The sequence below is a fragment of the Candoia aspera genome, chromosome 8, assembly GCF_035149785.1.
Source record: "Candoia aspera isolate rCanAsp1 chromosome 8, rCanAsp1.hap2, whole genome shotgun sequence".
Classification (NCBI taxonomy): domain Eukaryota; kingdom Metazoa; phylum Chordata; class Lepidosauria; order Squamata; family Boidae; genus Candoia; species Candoia aspera.
Genome location: NC_086160.1, coordinates 61,410,774 through 61,422,937, shown reverse-complemented (window position 1 = coordinate 61,422,937; position 12,164 = coordinate 61,410,774). Strand labels below are relative to the sequence as shown.

General features: G+C 36.1%; 1 protein-coding gene across 2 annotated transcripts in view; it reads left to right on the top strand.

Moving 5' to 3' along the window:
* GRID2 (glutamate ionotropic receptor delta type subunit 2) overlaps positions 1-12,164 on the top strand; it is a 984,963-nt gene that overhangs the window by 848,326 nt on the left and 124,473 nt on the right. For both annotated transcript variants that reach the window (XM_063310079.1, XM_063310080.1), the window contains one exon: positions 4,848-5,043. In XM_063310079.1, coding sequence (XP_063166149.1) covers positions 4,848-5,043 — 196 coding nt within the window. The remainder of the gene's footprint in view (positions 1-4,847; positions 5,044-12,164) is intronic.

Below are 12,164 nucleotides of genomic sequence, written 5' to 3'. Positions count from 1 at the left end.
TAACCTCCCAGCAAGATGGGATTTGTAGTTGAACATATCTGGGAGATTGGAGATGCTGTTTCCTACATTGCGGTTCATGTTCTGCAACCTCTTATGGGTGCATTTCATAATTTTTCATTGGCTTTGCAAAAGACTCTAAACATCCCAGCCCTTTTATCCGCCCTTAAGTGTCATCAGCAAGATTTGTGCACTTGCATAAAGCTAATTTGTGCCAGCAAGTTCTTAATGGGTCCTAGCTGTTAGATTGCAGGAGTCCTTCAGAAAGTCTAATGAATGTCATTAAAAAAAATAAAGGCATGCTTAAGTGGTCCATAAGGATGGGTAAATAGAGGAAAATATGTCAGATCTGCAGACTTTCAGAGACTGTCTGAAAATCGATTTGAAGCTGGTGGCATTTCAGAACTCCATATATAAAAACTCTAATGTGCATATGCTGATGAGAAAGAGGAACAGTAGGGGTTGGCAGAGAATGCTGTGAGAATAAGATGAAGAAGCTAGAGGACTCCCAAATGAACAAAAGCTTCAGAAAGTCCCTATTTATTAAAATGAAATCTTTCTATGAAAATATATTCAGCACAGCACGCTCCCTTTCTGTTATTTGGGTATATAAATAATATAGAGCTCATGAAAAGATAGATTAAAAGAAAAATTCACCTGTTTCATGCACCGCTTGAGGCTGAAATATCAAAGTCCCTTTGGGTAATATCCTGCTTTCTGTTCATGCAAGAGGTGGGGGGTTAGGGTGACAAGACCCACTCCACACATTTCAGTTCAAGGTTTAAATAAAATACCTTTGCACAATATATTTTGGATTGATGGGTATATGCCAGAATACAGGAATTTTATTTTTATTTTAACTTCAGTACATACATGCATACAAACACAGCACACTATTCCATTTCTGTGTTATCCAAGGGAGTAAGAAATGTATAAGTCAAGTAAATAAAAGGAATAAGGTAAGAAAAGAAAATATAGCTAAAACTAGTTTATCTCTCTCACACACACACCTAAATTTGGTATACTTCTTTATACCTTTCTCTACTTGCCAATCATCTTTCTTTCTACCATGTCCCATAGTCTTCTTTATTTTCAATTATAATCCCATGTTTTCATTGGGCTCCTTGATTTTATTTTTATAAATTTTATTAAGTTTTACAAAGAACATAAAAATTAGCACAAACCACTGAAGTGTAGAAGAAGCAAAGAAAGAAAGAAAAAAGAAAAAGTGCAGAAAGAAAGAATAGAAAGGAATAGAAAGAAGCTTCCAATTTCCTTTGCAGCAAATATAAGTATAATTACAATATTATCTCTTACTCTATGATTACAAAAAAAAGACTCACTTTTTTCTATTATCCAGGTTTTTTTCTAATCATCAAAACCACAAGTCATAAGTGCATTTTTTTCCATTTCATGCAAAAAGTCATAAGGGGTTTCCAGTTAGCCATAAATGTAGATACTGTTTTTTTCTCTAATCAGAGAAGTTAATGTAGTCATCTCCACAAGTCCCAGTATCTTCACCAACCATTCCTCCATGGTGGGTAGTGTCAAATCTTTCCACTTTTGAGCATATAATAGTCTCGCTGCAGTTGTCATATATAAAAGCAAAGTTCCATGACTTTTTTCTAGTTGCTTGACCATTAGTCCCAAAACAAAGGTCTCTGGTTTCAGTTGTATTTTAACCTTTAAGATCTTCTGAATTAATATATGTATTTGTATCCAAATTTTTTTAGCTTTTTTACATGTCCATCAAACAAGATAAAATGTCCCTTCATGTTGTTCACATTTCCAGCAAAGATTTGACATACCTTTATACATTCTAAACAGTTTCTCTGGTGACAAATACCAATGGTACATCATTTTATAGAAATTATCTTTAAGGCTAGAACACAATGTAAATTTCAATCCTTTCAACCACATATTCTCCCATTGATCCATTTGTACATTATAACCAAAAATTTTAGCCCCTTTTATCATACATTCTTTCACTTGCTGTTCTTCTGTCTCATATTTCAGCAAAGGTTTATACATTTTAGGAGTAACGTGTTCCTCATTAGTACATAATTCTACTTCAAACTCAGTCTTACCTTATTCAAAACTATAAAATCTTTTATCCACTTTAAACCTTTCTGACAATTGTACATAAGAAAACCACTGACAAGAATATCTTTCTGTTATCAAATCTTCTCTTGATTTCATTTTATAATCCCCTTGAGAAAATTCTAGTACATCTCGGTAGGTTAACCATTTATGTTTAGTTATCATTTCTCATCTATAAAATGCTTCTTGCACATCATAAAGGTGTTTTTGGGCAAAACCTGAGTTTATTCCATACTCTAAGAGTAGCCTGTCTAACAGAATGATTTTTAAAGTCTACATTCACCTTAGCTTTATCATACCATAGATATCCATGCCACCCAAATCTCAAATCATGGCTTTCTAAATCCAATAGCCTTCTATTTCTTAATGACACCCTCTCTTTCATCCAAACTAAACAGCAAGCAGCAAAAGATAGTTTCAAATCTGGTAAGCCCAACCCTTCTCTTTCCTTTGCAACTTGTAGTACCTTCTATTTAACTTGTGATTTTTTTTCCCCCTTTCCCTTGGCTTTCCTTGTTTTTCTATGCCTGATCCCATCTTAGATATCTTTATAGATATCATAATACTGCTTCTTGCTTCTTCTAACAACTCTCTGTAATTATTTGTTAAGTTTCTTCCTGAGATCTTTGTCCTTGGCTTTGGCTTCTCTACTCTTGGTAATTCCCACCATCTGTTCTGACATAAAGTTTGCTTTCTGCTGTTCCTTGGTTTTTGGCAGTCTCTTTTCACTTTCATTCTTTGAGTTCATTCTACAGTTCCCCTGGTTCCCTAACAATACGATTCAAGGCTTCAAAGTGATTCCTGATGTTCTCCTTGAAAATTGTGTGAATATATGTATATTGTGGAAACCAGTTGGCATTGTTCCTCAGCTTTAGCTTGACTTGGAACTTGCACATTAGCAATATATGATCTGTTCCATATTCAGCCCATGGGATCATCTTTGCTGTTACAACTGAGCTCTTCCATATCCTCCTACCAATAATATAGTCAATTTGATGTCTTTGTGCTCTTTCTAGTGATGTCCATGTATATTGGCATCATTTTGGTTGTTGGAAAATTGTGTTTGCAATGAAGAAATTGGCAGAAACTGATGTCATTCTCCTACATCTCTTCAGTTGCCTTGGCCATACAGTCTAACTACATGAAAGACAAAATTTGCCATTGTTCTCACTATCAGCATATGAGAAGACCCTTATCTCAGTATTGTTTTATTTCCATGGCCCCTTCTACAGTGGGAGCTAGTGATGACTATGTTAAGGCCAACTTTACTGTTTGATTTTCTCTGGTCCCCATTGCATATGACATCAGATACTTCATGGGCAGATTCACTGTGAGAGATGAAAATCTCAGATACAAATAAATCATGGATCATTTAAGTTCAGCATAGCAAAATCACCTTGTAGTGACCATGCCATATTAAAACTTAATGTACTAATCCTTCAGCAGTGCAATTTATCTGCTCTCCACCAGTAGCATGAGCAGAAAATAGATTGTGTTCACTTTAGTAAAGAACCAAGCAGTACATGCAAATTATTCAGTTCTTGATAGTGAATTGATTATTGTCTTGTTTGATCACTTAGAGATACAAGTTTACATCTACTTGAAACACAAGAAAATCATGTTTTTGTCATTACTCCATTTGTTTTTATTACTGAAGACTTCTTCCTTCATTAGTTATGCACTAATGTTTCTCGTATTTCACTGCATCAAATCATTGCTGTTGTTGTTTTTGCTGGCAGAATAGCAGCAGTAAAGCTGATTTGGAGGACTGCTCCTGCCAACTGCAGTTGTATCCAGGGGTGTGCTGCCAACTTGTTAACAAGGGGGTCTCCAGTCATAGACAGCAAATGAAGGAGGGAGGGAGAAATGCATTATTGGATAAAGCTGAAATATATGAATCAGTGGTTTGACCCACAGAAAGCAGAGTCCTATGTATCTGTGGTATGCTGATTTTTCACATGTTCCTCCAATAACTGTTCTGATTATAGAGATAATAAAGTTCAGTTTTGCCATTTATTGATGCTTTGGATGCTTCTTCACCTCTTTTAGGATTTTAATATGGGAAATGACCCAGGTTTGCTGTACCTGTGATAGAAACAATCTTTGTAGAGATGTAATTTATCAGTGCTAGAGGAGTACTGCCTTTACTTTGATATCCAGGGGTGAAATCAAATAGATGGTAATGGTTTGACTCCTATTTTTTGGTTATTGCCTGACATCAAGAGGACTGTCTGATGGAAAGGTGGCATATAACTTTAACAGATAAATGAAGCCAGTCAATTTTAGTCCTTGCTCTTTTGCTTTGTTGGTTTTCTTTAGGATGATGCTAGATTTTAAATTGTCAACTACCATTTTCATTTTTTAAAAAAAAGGTAGTGTTGAGTCACTTTGGGAATGGCATGTTCTGTAAATCTCAAACATGGGATATAAATGAGACAAATAATATCAAACCTTTCTTGCTATGTTGCTCTTTAAAAGAAGCTGAACTGCCCTGATTATTGCAGGTCTCTCTTTTTTAAAAAAGAAAAATCCAATATCTTTTCAACCCATACCCTCTAGCTCTGTATTTCCCCTGTGCCTTAAAATATAAAGGCAAGTCTCCTAGCCTTGCTTTGACTTTTAAAAATCATATAAAAAGAAAATAAAAATGCCTCAAGAACTGTTGTCATACATGTTGTCCTTTGCTTGCTAATAGCCTGGAAATGTAGAATCAAATATCTTGTGTTTCTTTGTCTTCCCCAATATCTAAGGTCCCTTCAAGACCTCTCCAGGCAGACAGATATTCCTTATGGCACCGTTTTGGATTCTGCAGTCTATGAACATGTACGGGTGAAAGGGATGAATCCTTTTGAGAAGAACAACATGTATTCAAAGTTGTGGCAGATGATTAACCGAAGTAATGGGTCTGAGAATAATGTGCAAGAATCCCAAATAGGCATTCATAAGGTAAAGTCAATAGTCCAAACTTTTTCTTGATCATTAAAAAAATTCTTGGATATGGATGGATTTTTTGCAAACAGTGTTTTCCTATGGAACCGTTAGGACATGAAAAAGTTAGAGTGCTTTTGGCTTGTGGTTCTTTCTAATGCATCCTAAAATTGTGAGTGTTTTGTGCATTTGGTTATATACTTTTTCAAAAGAAAAGTCAAGGGTCTTTTATTTTTCCTTGAAAAGATCAAGCCAGTTGTTCACCAAGGTTTTCTTTTTAAAAAAACCTATGTGTAATTAGCTCTGCAAGTAGAGAGGGAACAGCTATTCACAGGTAAGAACCTTGCTTTTTGCTTGGAGCAGTGTTTCTCAACCTCAGCGAATTTGAGACTTTAAGACTTTAACACGGCTGGCTGGGGAATTCTGGGATTTGAAATCCACACATCTTAAACTTGCTGAGGTTGAGAAACCCTGGCTTAGGTTGACAGATTCTACTTACTCATTTAGAGAAACAAGAGTATCAGGTTGTGATTTGCAATGCAGCTTTAGGGCTATTAATTCCACTAGAAAAATAGTCACATCTATGAATTTTTTCACAAATTCTGCCACTAATTTTCTTTTCCTGCTAGCAGTAGAGTTCAGGACCTCAGAAATGCCAAGCAACAAATGAGAAAGTAAGAAGCAGAGAGGTCATGAATGCTCCATTGTGCTTCAGAGTTTTACAACGACTGAGTTGCAATTTGGCTAACCTAGGGAGTTTCTTAAATAAGAATGGTTCGTCACTAAGCCAACTTGCCTAAAAAGATGAGGAATTCTTTTCCTTTGAGTTTTTCCAAGAGGAGGAGGAAGAGGAGGAGTTCTTTAATAAAGGATTGATCTGCTTTATGTTTTTAAAAGGTTGGCTTGCTTCAGGGAATCTCAAGCCTGGTTCTCTGCAGGTTCATGCTTATTAAATAACTGATTTTATTGTTATGTCTTTTTGGAAAAACTGGGTCCAACTAAATGTTTATCACCATTATTCACTGTTACTCCTTTTTGGCATCCAGTGATTCCAAATGTCTTTTATCCCATTTACCGTATGTTAGTCTATAGATATACGGCACCCCACTTTACAGCTTATTCTTCCCCATTCCCTCCTGCAGTTATCTGCGATGAAAAACATATCTTTTCCCCAGTGAATAGACAGAATCACAATGTGCTTAAATAATACCTCAGTACATTTAACTTTGCATACAAAATATTTAACTGGTAGGAAAACTGTGAATTACTGTCAAGTGAAATAAAGCTTTTGGATTTCACAATAAAAGAAGTTCAGTTTTGGAATTCAGGATATTAATATTCAGGCTCCAACTCAGCAGTAGCTGAATCACAGAAATATTGGTTCTTCAACCTTGTTTTCTCTTCTTTTTTTCCTAATTCTTACTGGGATAAAGAATGACTTTCTTTATTTTGCTGACAAATAACCTTTTGGCTATATAGTTAAATCCCTTGCACTGACAAGAATTACTAGTGCTAATGATACCACAATGCTTTCTAACTGAGTCTGTATTACAGAAAAGGATTGTGAATGCCTTCTTCTAAGATGTTTTTCAACCTCCCAGTCTAGCCTACAGCCCTGAAAGTTCCAGGTGGTTCCCCCATCCAAGTATTATCTGGGATTGTCCCTGCTTAGCTCCAAGTATTATCTGGGATTGTCCCTGCTAAGACCACCAGGAAATCCCAGGGTTGTAGACCAGACTGGAAAGTAAAAATCAAAAACTTCCCAGTAGAAAGCAATAGCAAGCTACTTCTCTATTTTTGCCAAGATAATGGACATGTTCATGTAGTCTCCATGAACCAAGCTTGATGAATGTACAAGTCCTGGAATTTTATGTATAGGAAATGTATAGTATAGTATACACTTAGATATACTACATGTATAGTATGGGATCATGATATCTATGAAGAGAAGCTCATATAATTGGAAAATTATGCCCTAGCTTTCAGTCTAATTCTATCTAAATGGATTATGTGTCAGAAGAGTGGGTCTAACTAGCATACTTGCTAAACTTACCTAGAAGCTGCCAATTAACTATGTAGCTATGGACAATTATGAACAATACTTGTTAGGATGCTGTTCACAGCCATGATCCACATCTGATTCCTCATACTACTGAGCCAACTTGTAAGAGGAGAAATCTACAGAGTCCCATAAGTCTGGGCTTGGAAATCATGGAATATAAGAGGGCCAATCCAGTGCCCTTGCTCCTGCCTCTACTGCTGTCTTCCTTTGCTGTCTGCCAAGTGGTGTCCATGGGGAACCACTGGCTGGCACTTTTAATTGAAGCACCCCTGTGATACAAAACACTCAAGTCCTTTTAAAAATGCAAGATTGGAGCAGCCAGCCCAGTTTTATCCAGATGTTAAGGAGATTTTTTTCACATTCATTTACCACCTTATAACTGTACAGAAGCACCTTTCCATTTGATTAAATCAAGCAACTCACTTTGATGACTAACTAAGGGTTGGGATGGAGGAACAGTTTTCCGAGCTAAGATACCACTTCAGATTGGATCACTTCAAGGGCCTGAGTTGAGATAACACCTTGAGATGGAGCAGAGACATTTCATATAGGTCAAAAATATAAGATAAATATAATAATTAACTAATCCAGTGCTACTCTTGGGTATAATAAAGACTGGGGGTTTGAATGGAAGTCTGATTGAATTGCTCTGTGTGCATGAATGACATTAGAGCCTTCTCATATTGAACAGCTCCAGATCTAAAGACCATCTTGCATTTTTAATTCTACTGAGCACTTACCTGTTAGGTCAGCAGTCAAAGAAAAAGAAGAGTGCATCCTTGAGAGCTGGAAGTAGAAATCAATCCAGCCATGTTAATCAAGCTGCCATTTTTAAGTATTATTTTTTCATACAGAAGCGCCTTCGTAGGTGCTTCTGACACACACAAAAAATTGTATTATTTGTTTATTGGGCATCTCCAGAGATTTAGGGAATAAAATTTATATTTGCAATGTCATTTTTAAAAATTTAGATGAAAAAAGGACTTATTTTTTATTAAACAAATAGAAACTGCAGATAAAATAGATAAAACTGGGTCAGAGTTCATTTCATAATTATTTACCTCTGTCCATTTTGGGATTTTGAATAATAAGAACAATTGAGCAACTTGGACTGGGATAACTGCACTAGATTACTTTGGTTTCTCTGTGGTTTTTCTGTGATCATACCTGAGCCAGCTATATCCATGAAATGTTGCTAACAATGGCAGGAACAATCCTAATCTCCTGTCAACTTTCCACCAGCCAATTTTAGCATCTCACAACCTGTCAACACATGAAGGGTGCTTGGCAAAACTGATGCCTAATAGCAATGATATTCAATATCTATCAGCCAGCTAGAAAGAACAGCCAAGTGGGATTTCTTTTTTTTTTTTTAAGTTTGAGTATTGACACTGTTTTTGAAAATATTGGAGCCTAGAATATTTTACTAGAAAAATACTTTTAAAATCCATAAAATAATCTTGGTGTGCAGGCTTTATAATCTAAATCATGCTGTCCCATTTCCCTGGGACTTTATCTTTGCAGACTCAAACATATACAGCATACATGTTCACATGTACACACTAAATGACAGAAGTAAAATATGTTTGCATCTTATTTTACCTATCTGCTTTCAACTATTTGTTGCAGCAAGTGCACGGGAAGGTACATCCCTGGTATTACTATGGTTAAGACTAAGTGCTTTTTGTTGTTGTTCTCTTTTCCAAGAATTACCTGATAATATAAAATTGCTTATTGCTTATTGCTTTATCATTTCAGTTTTGAGGCCACCCAACTCCCTAGCAGCTCTCAATGGCTTACAATTAAACAATTTAAAAGAAATTTAAAAGAAAACACATATAGTAAAGAAAAAGAATACAACTGTCTGGAAGACAGAACCCAAAAAACAAAGCAAAACAAAAACTCAAAGGGGCTCAACCATCATCCTAGCTCAACGCCTGAAAGAACAACCAGGTCTTTAATAATTTGTGGGAAGTCAAAAGGGTGGCAGCAGTAGGGATCTCCAGGGGGACATCATTCTAGAGGGCAGGAGCCATCACTGAGAAGGAACGCTTCCTGGGTTCTGCTATGTCCCACTGTTTAATCAACATGACCTGGAGCATACCCACTTATTGGCCTCTTTCTTTCCACTTCACATCTGCATTATGCCTATTTTATTGTAAACCATCACTTTAAATTTGTCCCATGCAGAAATAATCTTCTCTTTCTACCAGTCGTCTTTCAATCTGATGAAACAGCACTTGCTTTCAAAATTTCTTTCAAAGGAAAAGATAAATTCTTATGAGGCCGTAAGTGTGATATTCTTGCCCTTACTTAGATACAAAGCAGCAGGCAGTGTATATTGAACAATCTCTCCAGTAATCTGCAGCCTCCATGGTTTCCCATGCTTCATTTTTATTCCAAAGGAAATCCTCATGGCTTGAGAGTGATAGAAAGATAAGTAACAGAAAAGTGCATCACCATCAGTTGCCTCTTGCAACAAGAGTTTGATCAAAACCATGACCAAGAAAAATGTCACTGAAATTCTCAGACAGTGTGAATATAAGATAGACAACAGAAACCTATTTCGCAGGGTGAAAAACCTCATGAGAAATTATGAGATACATTTCAGTACAGCATTATCTTGAATAAGGTTTTACTTAAATAGTCAACGACAGAGAGATACAATTTCTGAAATTCTAGTTTCAAGGAATTAAAGGTTCGCTGTCATTTTGCTTTGGGTGGTTGATTTTATTTAAATATGCTCTTGAGTGGTCATAACATACTTGCCATGGGCAGACACTGCATTGTACATGCCACTGCACCATCTAAACAGGGGAGTTTGCAAAAGCACCCTATATTGTCATTTTCATCAATGGCAAACAAATCCAGTGATCTATTTGAGATGCTAGTCTTCATCAAAGGAAAAGAAAAGAAGTCATGATGCATGATGTACATATCCATTCACTGCCACCTTCTTTTTCTCTGCAATGCCCTGAACCTGGCACAGAGCAACAAGAAAGGCAGTTGCAGTGGAAACAGTGGGGTTTTGTGGGTTGGTAAAAGTATACAAATCTACCAGCAGGTAATCAGTAGACTGATAGGGATATAAGTGGGAGGAGGAGGAGGAGGACGAGATCAAATATGCCGTTCATTCGTCGTTGGCGATCTCTCATAGCCGAGTAAGATTGTCTTCCTGGATTAAAGTCTTAACAGTGGATCCATAAGTGGCTGTAAAGGCCAATTCTAGATCTGCACAACCTCCCACAATGAGGGCATAAATTTCTGGGTGGAAGACGGTCACAATGAGGATTTGCTTGATGCGCCTTCCTCTTAGCTCGCTTCTCCCTTTCGCCCTGTACCCGTGCTTCTTCAAAGTCCGTAGCGCCTTTAATAAGGGCTGACCTCCAATTTAAACGGTCATGAGTTAGGACTTCCCAGTTCTCAGTGCTGATATTAAACCTTTTTAAATTAGCTTTGAGAATGTCTTTGAATCTCTTTTGCTGTCCACCAATATAAAAATACATAATAAGCATAATATGCTATCTTTAAGATGACACCATCACAAGATTGCTCCAATGAGGAACATTAAAATACATATGCTTAGTGTCATTTAAAAATCCAAAAACAATTTTTAAAACTAAAGAATAGTAGAATTTAGGCTTGCCTTTATAGCATTCCAGTGATACCATCAATTATGGCAGATTACGACATCTGATTGGTTCAGCAGCCTCACTCTTGCGCTTGGAAGAACAATTTCACTGCTTTGTAATATCAGCTGACCAGGTTGCTGGGAAGCCTGTTGTCATCACCATGGAAGAGGAAGAAGTCATTGTAGCCATTAGGGTAGACTGGATAGGGAAGGTGAAACTTGAGGAAGAAAATTCTGAAGGCCTTCAACCAGAGCATTCACAAATTTCCCACAGACAAAATGTGCTTTTGCTTACATGGCTTTATGATAAATCTATATATAATTTTAATTGAAGAAAAAAAATTACAAAGTTAAAAGCTACAGAAAACTAAAAAGGGATATAGAGAAGAGAAAAAGATAAAAAGAAAAATAGGAAAGATAGAAAGATAAGAAAAGAGAAAGAAAAAAAAATTAAAAAATCTTTAAAGAAGTGACTTCCGATCTTCTTTGCAGCAATTACAAACATAATTAATACTGACTCTGCCCACCCAAATTGCAAAACATAGTTCCCTTCTTCCCTTATATATAGCCTTTTAATCAGTGAATCCAGAGATCACCAGTGCATGTTTAATCCATGTTCAGCAAAAAGTCCATAAAGTTACCAGTCTTTTATAAAAGTAGTTATTGCTCCTTCCCTAATCAAACAAGTCAATTTAGCCATTTCTGCAAGTTTTGCCATCTTCACAATCCACTCTTCCATTGTGGGTATTTTTATATTTTTTCCATCTTTGGGCATATAATAGCCTTGCTGCAGTTACCATATATAAAACCAGTCTTCCATGAGTGTTTTCTAGTTGGCTATCCATAAGTCCTAGTAAGAAAAGTTCTGGTTTCAACTGAATATTAATCATTAAAGTTCTCTGCATGATTATACTGTATGTATTTGTATCCAGTATTTTTTTTTCACTTTTTCACAAGTACACCAGGCATGGTGAAATGTCCGTTCATGTTCTTCACATTTCCAACAACAATTAGAGGTACCTTTATACATCTCTGGTGACATATACCTCGTTTTATAAAAATTATCTCTTAAATTATAAGACAATATGAATTTCAATCCTTTTCATTGCATTCTTTCCCATTAATGCATCTGTATGTTATAACCAACATTCTTAACCCATTTATCAGGCACTCTTTAACTTGTTCATCTTCCATTTCAAATCTCAACAATTATTTATACATTTTAGCTATCACATGTTCATCATTTGTACATAATTCCCTTGCAAATTCTGTTACATGTTGTTCTATACCTGGTAGGTTTTTATCCATATTAAACCTCTCCCCTAGTTGTGCATATTAAAACCATTGAAAAGTAAATCCTTCTACAGTCAGTTGTTCTCTTGATTTTATCTTAAGTTCTCCATTTTCCTGTATTAACAATCTTGATATGTTAGCCATTTTTCTTTA